General features: G+C 34.6%; 1 protein-coding gene across 1 annotated transcript; it reads left to right on the plus strand.

The window, feature by feature from the left end:
• Positions 1-1,580: 1,580 nt before the first annotated feature.
• On the plus strand, positions 1,581-26,450 carry LOC127835841 (protein white-like). Its single transcript, XM_052362269.1, has 17 exons — positions 1,581-1,704; positions 2,129-2,177; positions 2,560-2,749; positions 3,259-3,429; positions 3,769-3,935; positions 7,775-7,846; positions 12,209-12,311; positions 12,816-12,911; positions 13,443-13,577; positions 22,758-22,889; positions 23,324-23,416; positions 23,825-23,882; positions 24,156-24,233; positions 25,235-25,340; positions 25,484-25,584; positions 25,824-25,918; positions 26,346-26,450. The coding sequence occupies exons 1-17, from the start codon at positions 1,581-1,583 to the stop codon at positions 26,448-26,450; spliced, it is 1,875 nt and encodes a 624-aa protein (XP_052218229.1).
• Positions 26,451-26,790: the final 340 nt, after the last annotated feature.

The following is a 26,790-nucleotide window of genomic DNA, read 5'->3' on the forward strand; positions in this document are numbered from 1 at the left end:
TGCATTTTTTTAAACAAGAAGAATATTTTAAATATAAGAAGACCCATTCAAACAATGAAGGCTTATAAACTTAAAAATTCAAGTTTATGGATAATAATATGCTCGTACTACATTGAAAAACATGTTTGTACTTTAACAAAAAAGTGTTTTTATTTTGGTACCGAACTTTATACTTTGGAACCGAAATAATTCGCACAGAAAATGCCTACTTTTTCTTTCGTATAAACTACCTAGTTTTTTTTTTCAAAAGACTACGTGGTGTTGTGGTGGCGCATTAGCTTTTGCTTAGGTCTTGAGGTCTTGGGATCGATACACATGACATGCCCATTTTTTTATTTTATAATTTTTAACGATATGATTTTTATTATTTAAAACTATTCCAATAATTGTAAGTTTAAAGATAAACATTAAGTGACTTTTTCACAAATACGAGAATCCGTGACCAAGTCCCTATAAAATACACTTCAGTTTATGATATTAGTAATACTAGTGATACCAAAATCTTATGAGTTATTGGTAATAAAATGAAACAGACCAATTATTGGCATCAAACATACATTATAGCGTGTTTCCTTAGCGTCGACGTGGCAACAATCTCCAAAATCCGAAAATTTCCAAAAAACAAACAACGTCGAACGCTAGCTAATGGGTTGAAAGTCTGACGAAATATGCAAACTGAAGAGATCAGTCGATTAAATCAAATATCATTATAACTTATATCCTAATTGTTAAAATGTCTTCGGACAAAATGCTATTATAACTGTCATTTACATGTATACTATGATTGTGTTTTGTAATTTTATATTATTCATTTAATTAAGCATTGTATTGATAAACATTTTAATGCGGATATCCGCTTAATGACCGGACCTTTTCATAGGCTGTATGCCCAAGGATAAGAAGTCTGTGTAACCGCGTGCTGCTGTACCACTAAAATATATATAAATAGGATATTTGTTGGTTGCCATATATTATATATTTGAATTCAAGAGTGATTATAGAAAGTTATATGTTAACGATTGGGGCTCATCCACCAGTGAAACTATTCATGTATCGTGATCATGAGTGAATAAAAATCGATAATACACCGAAAACAAGCTCATATTCTTTTGATTTAATGCTGTTTCAAATGTTTATTTTTATTGAAATAGTAAAACTTTTGCTTAAATAATGTAATGACATCACGACGTCAAAAAACTGACGTTATTTCGCAGTTATCGATTATTCCTTCAAATCACACAAAAGCATTACATAAAAACAGACATTGTTAACTCAGTTTTCCGTAAAACAAGTTTGCATATTCTACTAACGCTATGCGAGTATCTGGTAAGTTTTATTGATATTACGTTTGACGCGAATTAAGGGGAGTTTTTTTTTGTAAATTTCTTATGTAAAGGGATCAATATTGCCTGTATACTAATTGTCTCAATATTGTGAACAAGAGCCACATATTAGGTAACAGCAAGCTCGCCGCTTTATCCGCTAATGCTACGCTAATACAAATAGGTCACAATGGTCACAAAATAACGTTTTTCTTCTACCCGTCCGTCCTTGAATTTAGGATTAAGGTCAATCACAGCATGGTGGACTCATCGAAGACAGTGACGTTATCATGGCAGAACGTCAACGTCTACGTCAACCCACCAAAAGCTAGTTACCTGGGACCAGACCACGCTCTAGAACGCAAGCATGTGCTCAGAAATGGTAACATTCAACGTTTTACCCAAGTTTTACTAGCCTAGCCTTCTCTAACATGATACCATTCCCAAAGTGTCCGAAGTTTTCATGGCTTTGAATTCCAAACTAAAATCCTTAATTAATCAACTAGACTTTCTATGAAACTACAACACAGATCTTTGTTTTACTGTAAAAAAAACATAACCGCATACACACACATGGATTTTTTATTATTATGATTAGAGCTATACTAATATTGTCAACAATGGTCGTGAACTTCTAATATTAAGCATATTTCTGTTTGACTTTACGCAGAAGATGACATTGAACTCGGTAACACGTTAAGTGTTGTTGTAATTAACCGAAAGGCATACATACAAAATACAGGCGATGCTAAGACAACCCGTAGACATGGTAGTCTCATCCTACATACATTATCCATGTATTGCAGTGAACGGGTTAGTGAGACCAGGAACGCTAGTTGCAATCTTAGGAGCAAGGTAGGTATATGCATACGTCACTAAAGTCTCAATAATTAAATTCCACAAAATAATGTTTATTTACCCACCAATGGTCTTTTTTCGAGTCGTTATTTGTCTAATGCAAGAAAAACATATCATGCTATTTTGGTATGAGATTTGTTTGAATATTTAATATGTGCCTATGGCATATTTGAACTATTTTTGTCCGCAATAAGGTTAATAAAAGATAAGCATTAATTAGGAGACATATTCAATTAATATTCTCAAATGTTTTATCTTCCGAGAAGAAAAGTTTTAAACAATTAGATATTTTGCGTTCGATATTTAAAATACCGGTAAATGATGGCATATATTCTAAATCATACTGTCTAAAGCAAAATGAACTCATGTTTCTTTTCAGTGGTTCCGGTAAAACGACACTACTCAATACACTGACGTCACGAACAGACAACGAGGCTCTGGAGTCAGTAGGCGACATCCGGGTGAATGGCGTCGCTGTGGGCAAAGGAATTCGGAACATATCGGGATACGTCACTCAAGATGATCTTTTTATGGCGACAATGCCGGTCAAAGAACACCTAATGTTCCGGGTATTTAAATGTTTCCAGTAAAGTATTTAATAATAATCGCGGCCTGTTAAACATCCGGAAATGTTAAAGATGTTCTATATTTAATCTAAGTTCATGCAACCAAAATATCGCAATGTTCGAATGTATTTTAAATTCGATGAGCGAGAATTGACCATACCTATTTACGCTTCCTTACGATTTTTTTTCAATTATTATACATGTGCATATTGAATACATATAGGAAAATATTAAGGAATAAATACTTGTACAGTGTGTTTGAAATGAGCATGTTTGCAAACAGAACCATGGGAGTGACACTTTATAAACAGAACAATAAAACACCATTAATTTCAGAGTCTGAAAATTGCGGATGAGGTTTTAAAACAATGTATATTCGTTGACCTTCGAAAAAAGGCCAAAACATACTTAATTTAAATGTGCAGGAAGACCAAAATTAAACAGGGCGCTGTCCCCTGTTAGTAAACTTTAATCAAATACTAAGCTAACTTATGACATACATTTCAAACCAGGCCCTATTGCGCATGGAGGCGGAAGTGACACGGGAGCGCCGTATCGAGCGCGTGAACGAGGTTATAAAGGAGCTGGGTCTTACCAAGTGTCAGGACACCATCATCGGAAATCCGGGCCGCATCAAAGGCATTTCCGGCGGAGAGATGCGGCGGCTTTCCTTCGCTTCAGAGGTGTGTGGTATTGTTTTCTCCAACCGAATAATGTGACTTACGTTTTGAGCTGTTTCGGCTTTCATATGCTTAAAGTGAAACCTGTCGAAAGATTTATAAACGTTTATATAAAATCCAAGGGTCTAAACAAACAACATTCAGAGAAAAGTTGGAATCGTGTAAACTAACTTTTACGTGCGGAATAGTAAAATTTATAATGTATATGTTCTCTTTGAACTTTAAGGCCAGTATGGATTAGTTAAGTGTTTGCATGTTGCGAATATGTACCCTAAAATGCTGATGTCAAGGAATTTCGAGTCATATCAAATAGAGTTGAGGTATTCACTGTTATATATGCAGTTTCTTACCAATCCGCCGCTGTTGTTCTGTGACGAGCCCACTTCCGGTCTGGACTCGTTCATGGCTGAGAACATCGTGCAGACACTGCAGCAGACGGCAAGGCGCGGTAAGACTGTCATCTGCACCATCCACCAACCCAGCTCCGAGGTGTTCGCACTCTTCGATCAGTAAGTGTACTTTAACAGTTTTCATTATTCACTATGGGCACAAGACAAGACGGTTGTTTCCACCATTCTTCAACCCAGCCATCGGCACTCTACGATAAGTAAGTCGAAGTGGTCGCACAGGTCGCAGTGGTGTTATGGATATGGTGTTTGCCTAGCGATCGGGAGGTCACGGGTTATATCCACACTGTAGGAGCTTTCTTTAGATTCTCACCCCCCCCCCACTAGACACCAAGTACTTTTTCTAGTCACAGAAAAAAGGACTCGAGAGTGTTTCAAATAAGCCATAGGCATTCTGTGCAGTCGAGCTAAAATAGATAGGTTTAAACTAAACTAATTAATTGTGTCGGCAAATGTGAACACGCAAGCTACTCCATCCAATTTCGAGACAAATTTTTAGCTCATCTATTTATTGAAAACAAAGAGCTATTGTCATCACCTTAGCGTCGGCGTCTGCGTCAGCGTCGGCGTCGGCGTCCGGTTAAGCTTTGCGTTTAGGTCAACTTTTCTCATAAAGTATCAATGCTATTGCATTCAAACTTGGTACACTTACTTACTATCATGAGGAGACTTGGCAGGCAAAGTTAGATAACTATGGCTTGCATTTTGACAGAATTATGTGCCCTTTTAATACTAAGAAAATTGAAAATTTTGGTTAGGTTTTGTGTTTAGGTCCATTTTATTCCGTAAGTATCAAAGCTATTGCTTTCATACTTGCAACATTTACTAACTATCATAAGGGGACTGTGCAGGCAAAGTTATGTAACTCTGACTGGCATTTTGACCGAATTATGTGCCCTTTTTATACTTAGAAAATTGAAAAATCTGTTTAAGTTTTGTGTTTAGGTCCAGTTTTTTCCTTAAGAATCAAAGCTATTGCTTTCATACTTGCAGCACTTACAAACAATCGTATGGGGACTGTGCATGCAAAGTGATGTAACTCTGACTGGCATTTTGACAGAAGTATGGGTTCTTTTACTTAGAAAATTGAAAATTTGGTTAAGTTTTGTGTTTTGGTCCACTTTACCCCTAAAGTATCATAGATATTGCTTTCATACTTGAAACTATCGCAAACTATCATAAGGGGACAGTAAAGGACAAGTTGCATAACTCTGGTTGTCATTTTTACGGAATTATGGCCCTTTTTTTACTTAGTAACTTTGAATATATGGTTACATTTTGTGTTTAGATCCACTTTACTTCTAAAGTATCAAGGCTATTGCTTTCCAGTATTAAATTTTGCTAAAATTGCCATGACTTCTTTATTTATGATTAGATTTGATTGATACTTTGACCAAACAACTCTTACCTGACATACCACAATAGACACTCAAACCATCCCCCACGCCCCCGAATCCCCCCCCGAATCCCCCTCAATCCCCCCCCCCCGAATGTTTTTTTTAAAGATCATCTTATAAATGACAACCACACCCTCACACTATACCCCCCACCCCCACCCCAAAAAATTATTGTTATGCCCCCGGTAGGGTGGCATATAGCAGTTGAACTGTCCGTCAGTATGTCAGTGTGCCATTATGTCAGTATGTCAGTCAGTCTGTCCGTCCGTCCGAAAAAACTTTAACATGGGCCATAACTTTTTCACTATTGAAGATAGCAACTTGATATTTGGCATGCATGTGCATCGCATGGAGTTGCACATTTTGAGTGGTGAAAGGTCAAGGTCAAGGTCATCCTTCAAGGTCAGATGTCAAATTTAAGACGTCTGTCCGTCCGAAAACTTTAACATTGGCCATTTCTTTTTCAATATTGAAGATAGCAACTTGATATTTGGCAGGCATGTGTATCTCATGGAGCTGAACATTTTGAGTGGTGAAAGGTGAAGGTCAATGTCATTCTTCAAGGTCAAATGTCAAATATATGGCGTCTGTCCGTCCGAAAACTTTAACATTGGCCATAACTTTTTTAATATTGAAGATAGCATCTTGATATTTAGCAATGTCGCTTTAATGGAATTACCTTTTTTTTCATTTGCTTCTTAATATTAAATCACCTAAACTTGTTTTATTAGTAGCACAGCCCCATTAATATTTGTATTTAGTTATGCCCCTGGAATTTGTTCACGTCATTATGTCATTATTGATTTTTGTGACGTCATACGACCGACTTTCCCAGTTGTAATCTACTTGCATAGGTCATTGGGTTTATAACGTTCCATTTTACTTATATTTTCTCTCTGATAGGCGTTTCTTGTTTGATTTAATTGTTTTAATTTTTTTAGCAGTCACATAAACAACCAAGCTATGTAATATGGAATTTTTACACCCATTATTGCTGCTTCTTCCTTTATTTTCGCGATGATTATCTGAGATATTAACTCAATGACGCTATATTCTCAAATCTTTTTCTATAAAGAAGGAATGTAGTTAACAATTGTTAATAGTTTTATTTGATCGTTCGTCAAAAAGTTGTAACTCTGTTACTCTTGTATCTTCAATGCAATTGAGTAATTAAATAGTAATTAAATTGAATGCGTGTTAATTCCCTTTTATTATTGTTTAATTTGAGTTACAATGCTATGACGTTAAATTTTATTTACACTTAAATGTATTATGAATATTGCTGGACCAAGTGTGAGGTTGAGCGCTCTATAACCAGGTTTAAACCCCCAATGCTTTGCATTGACCGTTCCAAGGCGGTGACCCCATCTTTATTCATATTTTGTGTTTATGTTGGTTTGAATTGTGCTGCATTGTGCTGTTTTGTACTGTTTGGGCAATCGGTCACTTGCCTTAAATAAAGGACCAACTAATTGTTTTTAATGTAAATTCAATACTGCTCCAGCAGCTGGAGTTTCACTTCTTTATAATGCATGTGTATCTCATGAAGCTGCACATTTTGAGTGGTGGAAGTTCAAGGTCAAGGTCATTCTTCAAGGTCAAGGTCATCCTTCAAGGTCAATGTCATCCTTCAAGGTCAAAGTTTGTTTTTTTTCAAAGCGGCGTTCTCATGAAGCTGCACATTTTGAGTGGTGGAAGTTCAAGGTCAATTTTATCCTTCAAGGTCAAGGTCATGCTACAAGGTCAAAGGTAAAAAAAAATTCAAAGCGGCGTTATCATGATGCTGCACATTTTGAGGTGTGGAAGTTCAAGGTCATGGTCATCCTTCAAGGTCAAGGTCATCCTTCAAGGTCAAAGTTCAATTTTTTATTTCAAAGCGGCGTTCTCATAAAGCTGCACATTTTGAGTGGTGGAAGTTCAAAGTCAAGGTCATTTTTCAAGGTTAAAGGTAAAAAAAAGCAAAAAAAAATGTTTCAAAGCGGCGCAATAGGGGGCATTATGTTTCTGACGAACACGTCTCATGTTTTTTTCAAACATGGTTAAAAACACAAATATTTATTTTTTATTATTTGATTTTTGAAATACCGTCCAACCATCACACTCAAGAATCCACCCCCCCCCCCCCAAAAAAAAAAAGATATTTTTTTGCGTTTTTTTTTCATTTTTGGAAGATAATGTAATAAATGACCACACCCCCACACTATACACCCCTCTCCACCCCTCCCTCCTTTGCGATTGAAATTGAAATAGGTCCTCACACCTTTAAAAAGAAAAATAGATGAGCGGTCTGTGCACCCGCTATGCGGTTCTCTTGTTTATTTTCAACGTAACACAATAATCGTTGTTAAAATAACCAATTAGTTATTTCAAATATTGTTATATTCGCGACTCATATCGCGCGTAACAAAATGAAGTTCTCATTTCAATCTTTTTTGTTGTTGCGAGAGTTGTGTTAGAATTGAAAGAGTTTTCGCATTATATATTTTTTAATTACACCATAAAGAAACGTTAAATTGCAATTAATGTTGAAGTTTAATTTTTTAGCGTGATTGTCATGGCTGAAGGACGAGTGGCGTTCATGGGAGGAGCCAAACAGGCTTTGGACTTCTATAAGGGGTGAGTGGTAGAGATGATTCAGTTAACATACATGTATACGGTTAATACATGTCTTTCTAAAATTCTGTATTAAAGAGACATACACAGGATTTTATAAAGTGGTATAAATCTTCTATGCATATCCAGTTTTTATCTACCATTTTTGTTTCTATCTCGCTAAGCCGAGCGTCTGCTCATCCAATTGATCTATATTTTCTTTCTCCCAAGATATTTGAAAGGTATTGTCCGGCATGTTCATTATAGTAAAAATTACATATAAATTATTATGTTCATATAAACAAATTTGTACAATCTACTTCAATATACAAATAGCATCGTCAGTTGAAAAACCTCTCCCACATCAGAAAATTGAATATGAAATAATAATTTTTTCTTTGAAAAACGTTTCGATGCATGAACTTTTAATAGTGGGAAATATTCTATATAACAATTTTTTAAAGTTTTTTTCTCTTTAGTTAAACACATAAAAAAGTCAGACTTTAATGCCCAAGAATTGTTATCCCTTTTCCATGTATCGGGAGAGTAGCCCGATACAGATTTGCAGTAAACACATCGAACATGATGTTAAACAAGAAGTGGCGCGGCAGAGGCCGTCGCGTATGCCCACGCCGCATGGATGTTATATTAAAGGGCAATTTTGGGTGGACAAGGCCTATGTTGGTGGTGCCCGGGGTGGATAATTTGGACATGGATGGTCGAGAAAGACCGTGTTGTCAGTATTAATTTGAAGTCAATTGGTGAATAAATGAAGAAATTATGTTGAAACACAAATTTTGGTACACAATAAATTGGGTACGAAAAATTATGTGGGTACGAAACAAATATTCCAAACAAAATTTGGGTACGAAAACCAATTTGGGTAAGTTAAAAAACTTGGGTACGAAAAAAAATCAGGGTACAAAAAAAGATGTGGGTACAAAAATAAATTGGGTACGAAAGAAAAATTGTGTACGAAACAAAATTTTGGTATTGAACAAAACTTGGGCACGAAAACAAATTTGGGTACGAAAAAAAAATGGGTACGAAAAACAATTTTGGTACGAACAAATTTTGGTACGAAAAAATTGTGTTCGAAATAAAATGTGGGTACGAAAACAAATGGGTACGAACAAAATTCGGTAACGAAAAAAATGGTTACGAAAATTATTTGGGTACGAACAAATTTGGGTACGAAAAAATGTGGGTAGGAAAAAAATTGATACGAAAAAATTGTGGGTACACACAAAATTGGGTACGAAAAAAAATGGGTACGAAAAAAAATTGGGTTCGGAAAAAAATTGAGTACGAAAACCTTTGGGTTCGAAAAAATGGAATTAGTACATGTATTCGTGGACCTCTCAATAAATCTGAAAGAGGACGGGAACCATGCTGCCTTTACCGTTATCAATGGCCCTGGGATGGGTAATGTTGACATGGATGGTCGAGATAGACCGTGTTGTCGTAAGATATGTTCAGTATTCATTTGAAGTAAATTGGTGAATAAATAAAGAAGTTATGTTATAACAAAATTTTGGGTGGGCGTGGTCGAACACTATCTCCTCCTACACTATTAGCACTAGAACCTTGAAACTTACACATATGGAAGCTATGCGCATATGTGCGACGGTGCACTATTTGGAATTTTGATCCGACCCCTGGTCAAAAGTTATTATCATGTGCGTCGCATGTTGTAAGTAAAATGCGTTTTTTTACCCATTTTACCCATTTGTTTACCCATAACTTTTGACCCAGCGGTCAGATCCAAATTCCAAATAAAGCACCGTCGTACATATGCTCTTTGCTACCATGTGTGTAAGTTTCAATGTTCTAGTGCTAATAGTGTAGGGGGAGATAGTGTCCAGGTTTTTGCAATCGAAAATCAATTATGCTTTTCTTTGAAAATGGATTTCCATTGTAGTTGATAGGCAAAAATGAAAATCGATGTCAGTTAAAATCGATTTTCGATTGCAAAATCGTTTTGTGAAAACGGGGCCAGGACAGACGGACCGAAAGCGAAGATCAATACAATATTAAATTAATATTAAAATTTCTCTCGATTCAAGAAAAAATTCGTTCATAATGCACTACACGATACTTTATTAGTCCCCTACCGGTTTCACCGGAGGGGACTTATGGTTTGCACTCCGTCTGTCAGTCTGTAAGTCTGTCTGTCCGTCACACTTTTCTGGATGTTGCGATAACTTTAAAAGTTCTTAATATTTTTTTCATGAAACTTATAACATGGATAGATGGCAATATGGACATTATGCACGTCATTTCATTTTGTTCCTACGTCAAAAATTCTGGTTGCTATGGCAACAAATAGACTAGAAATATTGCTAAAAATGGTGGTTTTCTGGATCCTACGATAACTTTAAAAGTTCTTAATATTTTTTCATGAAACTTGAAACATGGATAGATAGCAATATGGACGTTATGCACGTCATTTCAATTTGTTCCTACGTCAAAAATTCTGGTTGCTATGGCAACAAATAGGCTAGAAATACTGCTGAAAATGGTGGTTTTCTGGATCCTGCGATAACTTTAAAAGTTCTTAATATTTTTTCAGGAAACTTGGCACATGAATAGATGGCATTAATGACATTATGCACGTCATTCCATTTTGTTCATACGTCAAAAATTCTGGTTGCTATGGCAAAAAATAAAAAAATATTCTGACAATGGTGGAATTTCTGATAATGGTGGAGCCGGTAGGGGACTTTTTTTGCTTGGCAATAGTCTTGTTTATACTCAAATGTTTTAATGCATACGTGATTTTATCGACAGAAATTAGTTTGTCAGGCTCAAGAAATTCTGAATTTCAAAGTTGGAATCATTATATAAACACAAAGCTAATGTTTATTTATATCAGATATATTTCAACTGTTTTTGGAAAAACTGTGTATTTTCCTAAAGCATTTTACAAAATTTAAATGCAATTTCAATTCTATCATATTGCTCATTAACAAAAGTTATTGTTCTTGCGAATAAATAACTTATACAACCTTCACTAACACATAACTGCATTTTATTTACATATTATTGCTTAAACTCTATCTGTTATGCCCTTTGGCGGTTTGCAGACACTTGGCAAAAGGAGGGCTTGAACGGGATAAATCGTGTATTAACAAGGCGATTCACGTGCCGCTTTAGCCCTGTTATGCGTTTTTCATATCCATAAACTGGTCCACGCGCAGTTACTTCCCTTAGTCTTCTTTGGGTTCTTCTTAGTGAATTCAATGAAGTTATTATGAACTTTGTTAATAACTCCAGCTTTCGACGACTTTCAAAGCATAAATGTGGAACTGAATAAGCACCAGTTTCCTGATACATGCAGGAATAAAGGCAATGAATATTTCAATCCACTTTTCAAATTATACCATCTGCACTCTCTTGACAACAGCTTTATTTCATTGAAATACTTCAGTGACAATATGTTGGCAGTATTAATTTCTAGAAAATTTAGTTGGAACGAAATAAGATAGACCTGTACAAAAGAAACATCTATGAAAACAAATTGACTTATTATGACGATATGTCTCCATCACGACCAGTAAATTCCAAAATAATTCCTCATTTCTTACTTTGCGCGGCTGCTTTAAAAATTTGCATTAATTCAACTGTTAAAACACATTTTAACTCGAAAACTACCTCGTCATTTCTGATGATGACCGAGTGAGGCATATGTGAAACACAACCTTAAACTGTATTACGTCATATGAAATAATCGAATTATTTTGTATATTTCGAATGAACAAGACATATTCTTTTTAATGTTATTTTAATTAATTTTGGTATGTGTGATTTGTTTATGCAATATTAGCAAAAATACACATTTTCTCGGACATGATCATCTGCGGGCGCTCAAAAAATCCGTTCCTGGGCACGGAATTTTTTGAGCGCCCGCAGATGCTCATGTGGAACGGATTTTTTTGAGCGCCCGCAGATGATCATGCCCTCGAAAACGTGTATTATCCCTTTGTTATTATTCGTGTTAAAACATGCCCGTGCTCGTAATGAAACCATCCTATATTCGTTGCACATCTATTTGCAGTAAAAAGAGGGATTTGTTTGAAAGCTACCTGTTTTAAAATAAATGTATACCATTTAAATGTGTAAACATAAGCGTGCTGAAATTTAAAAAAAGCAAATAAAGGTAAAGTCGCAGGTATTGATTATTTTGTGGACTGCTTTCGAAGGATGGTCTCAAACTTGAGCCCTGCTCTTTAAGAGTCTGTTAACACAGATCAATCATAAAAAGCAATATTCGAACATGACCAATGAATGTAAAAACAAGTTATTGCAAATCTGCTAAAGGCTTTGAACGTTTAAAAGAACTCTCATAATGCCCTACGATGACTCCAAATATTATTGTGCTTATAGGATCGGCTTGTCGTGCCCCGTGAACTTTAACCCCGCCGACTTTTACATCCACACTATGGCTGTAAGGCCCGGCAAGGAGACCGAGTGTAAAGCGCAAATCGAGGTGAAATATATGTATTATGATAATAGCTTTTTGTCTATGTAATTTCAAGGTCAGTTTCGAACTTTATAACAACATATTCTAAAACTGTGAGTCCGTACCGATATCGGGTCTTGCCAAATAATTGTTTTGTTTATATAAATGGCATCATATTTTAATGAAATTAAATAGTCAGCAAGACAATAAAACTTTAATAGAATAGAAAAAACATTATTGTGCATCGATTAATATGAGCGGTGTAAATATTTTGCCAAATTTTGTTAACGTTTAACAGTCCATTATATGTATTGAAGTATCCTTATGTACGCACGAAAAATATAAAACTACCTTACAATAATATTGGAATCAGCTTTGTTAACATTCAAATAAAGGCGTATTCTTCAATAACTTATTTTATTATGAATAAAAATATTTGTTAATAAGAATTATTTCGCAATTGTTATATATACATATTTGTTGCAAGTTCGTACATTGACATATAGATAACATGATAAACATCTTTTCAAGCATATCTGCAATACATTCGACGAGTCTGAAAATCGCAAGGCGATCCTTCGAGATATAAAGAGTTTGGCAGAAAGTCCGCAAGAAAAAGAAATCATTGTAAGTATTCAAGCCTAGAGCCATAACGTTGCGTTACGTAACATTAGGTACTACGAAGTTGACAGTGACGTTCTGCTTACTAGTCTTCACTGTTGCTCAGATTTAAAAGTTGTTTCTGTGGTATTGTTACAAGGTTCTACATTTGAAAGCGAGCTTAACGCTTGTATGTTAGTAGTACGTAGATTAACTTACCATAAAGACGTTGACGGATGATAATGATAATAATGATGATGAAAATGAGGATGTTGCTGCTGATGACGATGACGTTGTTGCTGATTCTGTGAGTGCTGCTGCTGCTGTAGCTGCTGATGTCGATGACAGTGGAAATGATGAATGATGATGATGATGATAATGATGATGATGATGATGATGATGATGATGATGATGATGATGATGATGATGATGATGATGATGATGATGATGATGATGGTGATGATGATGGTGGTGATGATGATGATAATCATGATGATGTTATTTCGCTTCTGAAAATATTGATGATGATGATACTGACATTGTGGCTCTATTCAACAGATCGAGGAAGCGTTAAGCAGCACGTCGCGCTACGAGGCCGCCTTTTTTCAGCAGTTCATGGCAGTGTTTGTACGCTCCTGGAAGAGCACGTACAGAGAACCAATGATCATCCGAGTCAGGATCATCCAGACGCTTGTGAGTATTGCATTTGTGCTTAAGAATTATACAAATCTCTCACTTTAACCTCAGTAGAATGCCAGATGCGCATAGGCTTACTACATTTCATGGTAAACCATCTTCGACAAATAGCCTTAAAGGCCCTATAAAGGTGACAACTCTAATTATTATGCATATAAACTTGCCTAATTTTTACCGGATTTCAGTTACTCTTGCATAAAAAATGCTAATTATACAGCTGAGGTGCAACGTTGTCAAGAAGAATTGAAGATATACCCGTTTCATAATTAGAAGAAATGTTTACAACTTTGCAACAAACGTGATGTGTAGCCCCAAATCGGTGACGTATGCTAAAAATAGCCAAAAGAACATTCACTTTTAATTCTATTTAAAACAACTTTTTACCAGCAAAAAGTAACTAATTAGATCACTACAAACGCTTTGACCATCCATTATTAGAAGAGACATACTTTGTGAGTGATACCGGAAAACATTGAAAATCAACGATATATTTTTGGTGACCTGAGCCACTTTCACTTTTCCGAGTAAACAGCGATGTAAATAAACTGATTGTTTGTAAACACGATTGACTTGGAAGACACTGTATTTTGAGCTCAAAACAAGTTGTATTGCTCATATTTTATGGTTATGTCCAATAGCATATACATATTGGTTTTTGATTCATTCTTTCAAATTCGGTCTCTTAATTCCATAGCATTTAATTGAGCTCATCGAGGCTTTCGTTGCTGTATATGTTTGTCATTGCTGAGAATCATTTCACGCATTCCGAACCCCAATTGCCTCTGTTGTCTTTTCTCTCCTTTTCGCGCTTCTACGGTTTCGCCCTTACTACATTCTACATTCTAGATTAAAAAAACGGTTTAAATCACTTTTTACGTTTAGTTTTTAGTACGGGAGTTCGAAACTGCTAATTTCTTGTTATCAAGTTGATAGAACGTACAATTGCATAACATGAACTCCAATATATTCGGTCCCAGTACTTCCTAAAATGTCAAGTCTATAATACTGATAAGCTGTAGTTGTTGAAATGTTGAAAAACTAAGGAGCATAAGCAGAGCCAAAATAATTTGTTGTAGGTGTCAACAGTATTGTTAATGTAAATGCATTTATTGCTTCCATTAATATTCCGTCCAGTTGTATGTTTTTCATCTATAACGCTAGCTTTTAAAACCACCCTCCCAAATGGTAACGATTTCATGACATTAAATTTGCAGCCAGCCAGATTTTGAAGTTTGGGTCAGCTCATTAAACCCATCGGTATTAAAACTATTAAATGCGCCGTGTGCTAAATGCTAATCATTAGTGACTGCACTTGCATTAAACAAATCCAGTTCTACTAAATGTCTCCTCCTATATTGGAAAATAATCTCAATTATATGTTTTTATAAAATTGTCAGCATACTGTTAAATGACTGCATCTTATCATCGACAGACGTTTTATTTGTAGTAGTTGCTTCAGATACTAAACTATTGACTTGAGTCCCATTGGGTGCTTTATATCCACTGCATAATGTCGGATAATGAACAGGTTATCATTTTACTACTCTGCCATATTTGTGTAAATCACCAGTCATGGTATCTCCACAATTTGAAACTGCTCGATTATCTACATAGTTTTTTGTTGTTGCGGCGTCTTGAGAATAAGCAGGATCCAAAACATTGATACGATTATGAGAATCCATATTAATATTTTCAGCTCCTGCTTTTAACCACCTCGTTTTTCGAACGTATTAATACCTTGTGAAAATGTTACTCCTCCGCAAACCACTCTTAGCCATAATCCTGCGTTAGTTTCACCATTTATGTTAATATATTCGTATTTATTTAATCACAATTTAACTTATAATTTCTTCAACATTCTTTCAATATATCCATTACTAAAGAGTTGTTTCCTTTTTAGTAAATCTTAATAGAAAATGTAATCAGTATGTGATTTAAAAAATAAAATCAATTATGATTTTGATAAACAATTACGTTGCTTATTATTTATCATCAATGTATTATTCTCGTCATCCTAAGCATCTTAATTTTCATATTTATCATCATTCTCATGATAGAAATCGTCAGGTTTCTATTAATATGAATTCTTTTTTATATACACATTTTGTTTAACATACATAATTTATTTTTTCCTGAAACTTTTCGATCTCACATTTTTTAAGAATTAAAAAACACAAGTGTCCACCACCGGCCTGCATTCTTTCGCTATTAGAATACACAGGCTTCTTGAAAAACTAACGACTTTCACTGGCGGTGCCAAATTATAACTATTAAAGTGTACTTTTCCATTACAATTTTTAATTCATGCAGTCCAGTGTGTTCACAGTCCTTGCTAGTGGCACACATGTAAAATTCCGCAGTCATTCTAACTAAGTTTTTATGTAGCTCATTACGCACAAATACATTCCTCAAGTTTTGTATTTGCATCATTTCAGAGCCATCTACCAACTAACAAATTGATAGAGAAACGTTTGTTATTACACATACTTCGACATTTATTTATTTTTCAGTATTGAAACTCGTTTTTATTCGCATTTTATACGAGCGTATAGAGTAGTGACCATGGTCTATTGTGTGTTTACCATCTTCTTGACACGCTAATCATCATTTGCGATTAGAACTGTTTAGTTAACCGTTTGAGTTTACATTTCATGCTCATTTAATCTGACGACATCCATTTATCTGAACAATTATTTTCGAGTAAACAGCGTGTTTTATAATCTTCACGTGTAATTTTGTTTTCAACATCGCTATTTTTTACGTCTTTACACTTTGTGTTTTCTTTTCCTCCAAAGATTTTGTATGAATATAATTTAGCTCGTAGTCCTGCGAGTTCTTCAATTTGCATTCTAGCTGCTTCATCCTATAACATGCTGATGACCGTCTTGTTAACACCCATTTTTATTCCGAATTGGTGATCTTTTAGATAGTAACTTGTATCAACTAATATTTAAACATAACTTGCAATATAAGCATACAATGTTGAGTTTTTATTTAATAATCCAGTATCTGTAAAAAAAGTTAAGCCTTATTTCTTTATATAGGTTTAACGTAGTTGTAGTGAAAATCGTACATTAGAGTCTTGCTCAAGTATGAAATAGACATCCCAAGACAGATGGTATGTTATAACGTAACTTGGTTTTTCTCCTGTGTATAGCTTTTACACTTTCATGAAATATAGTACAGCGAATATAGATAAACTTTAATGCTAGTTTTTCAGCTGCCGTTTGATTATCAACAATCGGATATCAACCCGATTTGCAATGTTTTCCATAGGTTTAACAAAATTGCAGTTGTTCATTAACTTGACAAAGTCCTTGACATGATATCAGGAACATACTTAAGTCGATATTTTGACTAAACTTTGATTTTTTGCTCATTTTTTAATGAGTGTAATCACCTTGCTAAATCTGGTGATCACGAAACGTTTTTGAGTTTTGAGTCGGACTCATCTTTGAGTTTGAGCAAAAATATTTTAGCAAGCGATATACCAGTCTCATATATTAGTGATTCAGTTTGTTGAGTGATATCTCCATCAATCTCAATTATCAGGTGAGTGGGAACTAAAATCTCATTTTCACAGTTAAGCTTTAATCTGAGAACGGTCGTGATACTAGTCCCTTATCATGGTCGTCGGTAGCTTTAGTTCGTAATTAAGTATTCAAATCGATGAATTTCCTTTACAATGTTTTTTCTTCAAAAACGCATCCTCTTTGAATGTTAGTTACTATAAGACCCAAATGCCTTTACTGCTGCAAGTTTTCATGGTGAAGAACGTACTTATTTTTTGTAAGTAAGGAATAAGAGTATTAAAGTTTGAGCCTGCAGGTATAATATTCTAGCTAGCGAATAATCAATATTAATGTTATGTAGTTCATCTTGATATCCCAAGTCCACATTTTTAAATGCATCCCAACCTTTCATAAGTCGTAAAAATTCATATATTTGAGTTCATTTACACTCATCCAGCGGATTCCCTCACTCTGAAGTCGCTTACTCAATGCCCAAATGTACAGATTGTTTTCGTCAAAATGAATGTTGTACGAAGAATGTTTACTTGAGTAAAACGCTTAAGGCATGTATTGTTGGCATAGGCAAATGGGGTTGAAATTGTACTCATACCATGTCGGACACACTGCTGTGTCAAGCTCAAGTTGAACCGTTGTTAACTGAAGCACATAAACATTAGCCAACAGCAAAACAGGCGATGTACATATTTTGATAGTCTCCCAATTTTTGTCAAGCGAAAAAATCTATACCTTCTGTGCAAGTGCATAATCTTCATCATAAATGTTCTCAACAGTAAGCTTTGAATGGAATTTGGCGGTAGCGATGTTTCTGAGAGTTTCTTAATCGAATCCATATAATCATAACACATTACACGCGTTTGTTGCATAATATTTAACTTCTCATCCTCTTGAATGTTTTTATCAAATGATGGCACTGTCCATCTTTAACATTTTTCGATAAAACATCAAAGCTCGAATTCATAAACCTACAGCTATCGATTAACCTCATATATTTATCATATCCTGCCTGTATGCTTGGGAATTAAGGTAAAGTAATTGTATGAGCGCAAGCTGTTCATGCTGCTTGTGCTGCCTGTATTGCACAATTCAAGTTGCTTCTTTTAACACTTTTTGTGAATCGGTGATAGGTTTGTAAAATTTGGTTAGTTCTCTGTTTAATTAAATATATCATAGCTTTTCAGATACAGAGTTTTGACGAATTATATTTTAACATAGGAAACTACTTCACAATTAAGTCTGAGGATAATTTATCTGTAAAAACGATATTTTTTATAAACCTATTAATGGTTTTTGAGATCGTCTTTAAAAACAGTTTAAGACGTGATCATATACATGATTATTGAGGTTTTACATTCATTGAGAGATTTTCGTATTTTTTTTTATAAACATATATCTCGATTTACTAAACAAGTTTTGAAACAATAAAATTACATCTTCACGTCCTTTTGCTATAAAATATGTTTTTGTTTTCTCATCTGTACCTCCTCTTATTTTAGATCTTATTTCATCTTTTATTTGATTGAATTTTTCTAGTTCACTTAGTACTACGGATTATTCTTCATCAGGCATTAGATTGTCTGTTAAAGCCTTTAAAATAAGATCAGTTATTGTTTTCAACGTTGTATCTGCAAAAGTTTTACCGTATGCGTGTTTTTTTATCTTTCAGTGATAACTTTTTAAAAGTTGGATATACTCTACGATAGACAATAGTAATATACTTAAGACAAAACCTTCTACTGCTATGACACTGATTGCGCGCAATATTTCTACTCTGGTAGCACCTAACACCATTTAAAAAACAAAACGAGCGTTGTCCATTCCAGCTATAACTCGCACCGCACTTTGATACTTTTTAGATAACTTTTCACGCTTGTCCCTTTCTACAGCGATATTTTTATTTCGTTAATCTTTTAATGAATGTATTATTGAACAGTTCCTTCAACTGTATGACGTTCTGGGGTCGACACGACGACAACAGGTAGAGATAGATATAATTTAGAATAACTTTTCAATTAATCTGTTTCACATTTGAATATAAGTTCTCTATATTTATATTTAAAAAGATATTTTCAAACCGACTGATGTGTGACAAAAACATAACATTCCCTTTCAACAACAGCTACTGCAACGTCTGATGTGTTTTTTATTAAAAGAGTTATGTCATCAACATATTCAGAAATAATCCCATCTTGTAAACTACATCTTTTTCCTTAAAACTTTGTCTGAGCGATACAGAACAAACACCTTGAAATAGTCGTTAACCTACGGTATTTTACTAAAATAAGAAGTGCTGCTTAATGTTGAATAGTTAACGATTGTCGCGCTGCAATATATTTTCCATACAGTGGTTCTGCAGGAAGCGCCAGATTCTCGTGTGTCTACCATTTAACTGACGCTGGTCGTGTATACATGTACTTGTGTATACACTTGCGAACTGGAATGCTACTTTGATTGTTATGCCCCCAGTAGGGTGGCATATAGCAGTTGAACTGTCAGTCCGTCTGTCTATCTGTCTGTCTGTCTGTGCGTCCGTCCGAAAACTTTAACATTGGCAATATATTTTGCAATATTAAAGATAGCACTTTGATATTTGGCATGCATGTGTATCTCATGGAGGTGCGCATTTTGAGTGGTAAAAGGTCAAGGTCATCCTTCAAGATCAAAGGTCAAAAAACAAAATCCAAGGGAAGTTATAAGCTTTAAAGGGAGATAATTTATATTTAATATCATTTTACAGGTTCAGATCATTTTTACAAGGGAAGAAATATTTTTAAAGTGATATAAAAAAAATTAAATTCAAAGCGGCGTAGTAGGGGGCATTGTGTTTCTGGCAAACACATCTCTTGCTTAGTATGTCATTATATTATTTATACCACATACTCTATGAATGGTAAGTGACTTAAATTATACATAACGAAATAACTAGATTATAGTTAGAATTGTTTTGAACTGTAACTTTGTGTCTAGATCAAGTTGAAATTATTGGACCTAAAGAAGTACGAAATCCAAAGTTATTACCTTTCAATATAATGTGGAAAGAAATTTCTCGAGCTTTTACATTCTTATTTGTTTTTATTCTACTAACATTTGTTCTAATTTTGATTCCATTTATATATATATATATATTACTTTTAATAATTAATGATGCATATAAAAGCAGTCACATCCATATATATACTTAAACTAGTTTTTACTAATAAGATTTATAACAGAATTCCATGAGTACGGTCCCACGTTACTTTAAAATGTCTAAATTCTTCGTTTGACATATCAGTTGAAACGGGGTCGTTGTAGAGGCGATTAATATGTTTATGTCTTGTAGGAACAAACAAATAAGGTTTGCATTTACGTATTGTTTGTCTTCGTAGTTTAAAGCAAGATACAAGCATTCTTTATTCCTTTGGCGTCTTCATATATAATAAGATATACATTTGTTTTGTTTTCCAACTGAAGGTCGTCTATAATCATTATTATGTTTTGGAGCTGTTCAAGTCTTTTTGATCAGGTACATCATCAGATGTTTCAAAAACGTTACATTCAATATCAGCTGGCTTATCTATTGTTTTAGCCATTTCTTCAACTGAAAGGGCTGGTGAAACGTCATGAATTATTTTTATGTCTTGAAAGTAAAACAAATTAATACTTTCTTCTTAAGGTAGCTTTTCTTCAAACGCTTTCTTAATAATTCTGTACTACAGCTAAAAAGTGTCTCTCAAAAACCTGCAAGTTGTTGTAGTCTTACCAGCCTGGTCGTAGTAAAAGGTTTAATATACGTGCAGTTTTTCCACATCCTCTGTTTTCAATAATAAGAACTCGCATTGATCTCAGTAAAAGCCTAATGTTGCATCTTTTTGTAATAACCTCATTCCACGAAAGATATTTAACTTTCATTTTAAATATTTTTTCCATTAACGAAATGTTTTGCGTCAAGTGTAAACGCAAAATTGAAACAGTTGATGTGCAGAATATTGTTAGTTTAACATTAAACCAAATACTTAGCGTTAAGTATGCTCTTTGTGGATGCATTAACACACAGCTTATAAACATGCATACTTTAACCTTAGGAGACTTGCTTTCGTCGCTGAATTCGAGACTAGTAAATAAAAGCTTCAAAATGACACCTGTTGATGCTAGCGATAAAAAGAATGGCAGCGTTGTTTGTTTAATTTTTTTCTCCAAACGACCTCAACAGTATGGTAAGCCAATATTTTAAGTCCATGATCAGGTGAGAATAACTTAGCAAAAGAGGATATTTGGAAAATGATAAGCGCCTTGATGGACTGATGAGGTGTTTAAAGTATCACAAGTTCAATATACAGATCCGCCCACGTATATATTAATTGATTATAATGGTGATGAAATACAGGGTAGATTTAAGGAACAAAAACTACAAAAACGAGTCAAGAAGTATAAAGAGTCGAAATCGATAATCGTAAACGCGGCGACAAATCGTTAGTCAAGTGGACTCAAGAGAGGACAATAAAGGCATAATAGACTTGGAATACCAGTCATTTTTCATACACAGGGTTAGGACGTGAATCTTAATCCTCTTTAAAATAAATTATAGGATGATTTTCATAAAGGCAACTGTTATTCGTAGGTTTTAAAATGATAGCTTTTCGAGTATTCATTCTTTTTTGTTAATTTTGTATATTTCGAAATGTTCTTTTGGTGCTGCGGGATTTTCAATGTTTCCTAATACGCTGTTGAATAAACTCTTGTACCGTTTTGTTATCCACTTAACGGTATATTATACAGAAAAAATCAATTATATTTCTGCGTTTTTTTTACAAACTACACGAGCTATGAGAACATCGATTAAAGTAATCATATTAATTAGATATCGACCATGTTTTCCAAAAATTGAATGTTAGCGAATTTTGTGAATTATGATTGAGGTAAGACCATACTTTTTGTTAACTTTGTGGGTGTAGTGCAACCATTTGATTGAATTTTTAAATTTTCGTGAATTATTTTTGAGAGTTCATGGTTGATTTCTAGCCATGTTTTAAATACATTGAATTTTAGTTAATTCACTGAAATATTGCTGAAATGTGTAACCACTAAATAGATCTTTTACATTTTCATTATTTTTTTGTATTTGTTTTTTTTTGTAGATGTGTAACCAAAATGTTTTTTTTCTTTGTTAGTGTTCATTGAATTTTTGAATTATGAATGTGTGACCATAAAATGAAGTGAGGCACGTACGCAGTTGGCATAATACTCATCGCTCTACCTGCAGTATTATTTATGAATAGTCAAGAAAAATATTATTAATTTTATTTATTATTTATACGTATTTTATTATTTATGGTTTATTCAAAATACACTAAGGATAACAGCATCGACATAAATTGTATTACTCCTTTATTTGTAACCGAAAGCCCAATGTAATTGCGAGTAATACATTGCACTTTTACAGCGTTATACAAGCAAACGGGTGGGGACAATCAAGTTGTTTCTTTATCAAACTGGAATGATTTTTGTTGCCTCTTAGATGGTAACACTCAAATGACCCAAGATCATGTAGGTTTACATAACTATTGCTTTTGGCTACGAGTTTAATTATTATTACTAAGGCGGTTTTACTGACTGTTGTATTATTATGCGACAACAATGCACAATGCTTATCCCACCCGTTTTACAGATTCTGGGACTGATGATCGGTCTGATGTATCTGCAACTCGACATCGATCAACAGGGGGTGATGAATATCAACGGTGTTCTTTTCCTCATTCTCATTAATATAACGTCCCAAAATCTTTTCGGCGTGATTCACGTACGTACTTATCAACGTCAGTTACTCTTTATGCGCGTATTTATCATAGTCGACATTTGTTGATATGACGCATATGCCACTCGTAGTCTCCTCTCAGCTGTGAAGAATTAAACCACAGGCTCAATGATTGTGTCCAAATGCAAAATGATGAGCTCTTGCTTGTTTTGATGAAAGCTTATTTCTCGTAGAAATCATATTGAAACATAGTTCTATAGAAGAACACATTTTTTCAACGAATATTAAACTTTAATTAAACAATATAAACAGTAGCAGAACAATTGATTTGAATATGCAATGCCTCTATAAATCGAATATCTGTTTAAAGTTAACATAGGATGGTCAGTATTTAACGAAGAACACACGTTATCATTTTAGATTTTGTTTTCATTAAATAGAAATTTGGCTTTTCCACGAAAACTTGTTCATAATTTCAGACCTTTCCTCTGGAGACTCCGATCTTCACACGCGAGTACGGAATCGGTCTGTACAGAGTTGATATCTACTTTATATGCAAGACTCTTGCAGAGGTAACGTCTTGAGATGGGTATTCGATGGCACTTTCTTTCTTGCAAACGTATCTTGTGTTGCATTTGGTGATGGTTTAAATCGTAATTTATTTGGATATCCTAATATATAGTGTTCAGAGCGAAACAACTGTTTCTAATATAGAAATGTTAAGCAGATACACTAGTTTGATATGTGAAGAACAGACACAAAAAACAAACCTCTTTTCCCCCTTCGTATCGGGATGTTTAAATGGCCGCAATCTAGTATTTGGTAATAAAACAAGTAATTAGTAAAATATTGAAACTGTGCCATAAGTTAGCAAAAGATAACCCCGTTTAAATGTTTGCACATGAATGTTTGTTGCTCAAACATATAGTCAAACTTAATTATTATCTTATTTTGTAAAATAGCTTGTATTCATGTTTCAGTTGCCGTCGTTCAACTTCATTCCGATTATCTTCTGCAGCGTCACTTACTGGGTGGTTGGTAAGTAGAGCAACGTTTGTTCTTCGTTTTATTCCAGTATTTCCCCCTCTAAGCCAACTGATATGTCATAATATTCAGTAATGTATCTGTTTTTGTTATTCGGAAATGTTGTTAACTGGATTACATGTTGAAAAATCAGCTTGCTATTACGGTAAAACCATCACCAAATTGAGAACGCTAACATCATATGTCTGTATAGCAGTACAGTTATAAGACTTCCAACGGCCCACTACAGGACTTGGATCATATTCCTAACTGTATTTCGGTTTTCAGGCCTGTACGCGTCATTCGGAGCGTTCTGCATGTTCACAGGCGTGATCCTCCTGGTGGCTAACATCGCAGTCTCATTCGGTAGGTAATAGACTTAGATTATCGATATCTTGGGTCTAATCTCCAAACCATCATTGGACACATTCATAACCCAAAATATCAATTATGGCAACTGTTCTTTTCGAAAGCTAGTCAGACACATGCGTGAATGGCCCTGTCCAAATATTCGTCGAGCTCCGAAAGTATTACCGTAATTACCCGAAAATTTAGATACGAGAAAGATTCCAAAATAACAGACGTCCGAAAATTTAGAGTCAACAAATTAGGTGTCCAAATATTACAAGAATATTGAAATAAATGCAAGTAGTTAATGTACATTAATTTTCTTGTGATCAACTCTTCTTTTTCTGCCTAAAAAAATAAAAACAACTTCACAGCTTTGCTAATTCTTACCTGAAATGATATAGAATAAAAAAATAAAAACCGAAAGCATTCTACTGCCTTAATTGAACGACACCTTTTCAAATGCTGTTGGGTGAATCCATTATGTTATAACGATATACATGGTTATTTTCCTAATTACGCGTATGTAATGGTCCATTGCCCTCAGGAATGCATCTGCCAGGTTTTATGACCTCAATCCGGTTGTAAAAAAGACATGATCGAAGCGTCACAAAATAAGCGAAAACAGGACCGAAGTCTGTAGAATAGCGCGGTAAAATATACTGTCCCAAATTAAGAGAAATTAATTATGGACGCAAACCCCTATGCCCAAAAATTATAAGTCACGAAATACAATTATTTTTGATAAAAAGGGTGTCTGAAAACAAAGAGTAATTACGGTAGTTCAGTTAAAGCCAAGTCGAAAAATATGTCATGATTCCTTATTTTCTTGTTACAATTAATTTGTTTACCTGAAATATGAAAAAACAAGAAACATTTTTGTCCTTTGCCAGAATTAATCCAAATATAAAATTCCCCTAACAACAAATGAAACACGTCACCATCATTTTTCACACACTTGTATTGCGTCCTAGTGTATATTAAAAGGTAACAGGTTTATGACATAACATCCGTTGCAGGCTACATGGTGTCGGCTGCGGTCAACTCTGTAAGCACCGCCATGGCTATCTCCGCGACGATAAGAAACCATCTGCTGATATTCGGTGGATTTTTTCTCAATTCTCAGTAAGTAAAAGTTCTCTGAACAAAGGTCCATGCGCTATGTGATAAGTACACTACCTTGCCCGGAGTTATGTTTAAGTGACGACTTCATTTTGCTGTACAAAATATATGCTCTAGACATAACAATTTAACCTTCCGTATTTCAGTTCCATACCCGTTTATTTCATCTGGCTCAAGTATTTCTCCTGGTTCAAATATGCCAATGAACTCCTTGCTATCAACCAATGGCAGTACATCGACACCATAAGTGAGTAAAGTATGCAATATCCGATTCATTTTCCATGAATATTCTTTAAATGATATATATTTTCCTGTCGCATACTTCAGTCTGTGATTTATTAATCGCAAAGTCATAAACGCTTGTATAAACAACCAAATTTATTGATCAGTAACATTAAATTATACATAGAATGCGTCTTCTACTTAAGCACAGATATATTTATTTAATTTTTTAAGGTGTGTTTTAATTTTTTTATCTACCAACAGAGTGTTCAGCCGAGGCCAGCAATATTTCTGCCTATAACACGAGCTGCCTGTACAAGGACGGCAATAGCGTGTTAAAGTACATGAACTTTAACAAGGTACTTGGCGCGAATCGTCATTTACTGCTGTGAATATAACATGTTTTAAAAGCACTAAGTTGGAATGATTCGATATTAAAAGAACACCAGTCTGCTTCCCGATTCGTCGTTCTTTTTTGTTAATGGCATGATGCCGGGTGCAAGAGTTTCATAGAAAGACTTATGTATCAAATAAATGGCGGCATATAGTAGCAACTTAATCCCGACTTGATATATGTAGTCCACCCATTCGTATGTACGTATCATCCCTTCACCATCGCACTGTTTGGAATAGATTTAACAATAATCCATCTTATAATTTTGTTCGACCAGATGATCACTAAGTTTAGATCGCAAAAAACGATAATTTTAAAAAAATGCGTGAAATTCAAATACCGCGGGATACAAAGATCTTACTTTAACATAATTTTGGTGTTCTCATTTGCAGGACAGGGTATGGCTGGACGTGGGGCTTCTCTTCGCCATGCTGGTGGGGTGCCGTCTGATAGCCTTTATCATACTATTTATCAAGGCCCGAAAGTTCAAGCAGTAGACTGGGTGACTTCGAAAACTTCCAAAGACCGTTAACCTAATATCTCTCCCAAATTAATATTTAAAAAAAACGTTCTATCACCTTCCGTGACGCAAAATTGAACACAAGTCTTTAGTCGATGTAAAGCTTATGTTTTATCCAGGCAAATTTACTTATGTTTTAGTTTAAACTAAACTTTATGTTTTAAAGCATGGGGTGTAACTTATTGTTTCATTCAAGGCGGGTCTCTTATGTTTTCAACTGAGAATTTATACTCGTGTGTGGTGTTTTGGGTTTCTTGTGCGTGGAACACTTAACATCGAGATATAGTGTCTGCCAAAAGACCTATATGCGTCATGTT

This window comes from Dreissena polymorpha, chromosome 6 (genome assembly GCF_020536995.1).
Source record: "Dreissena polymorpha isolate Duluth1 chromosome 6, UMN_Dpol_1.0, whole genome shotgun sequence".
Lineage (NCBI taxonomy): Eukaryota > Metazoa > Mollusca > Bivalvia > Myida > Dreissenidae > Dreissena > Dreissena polymorpha.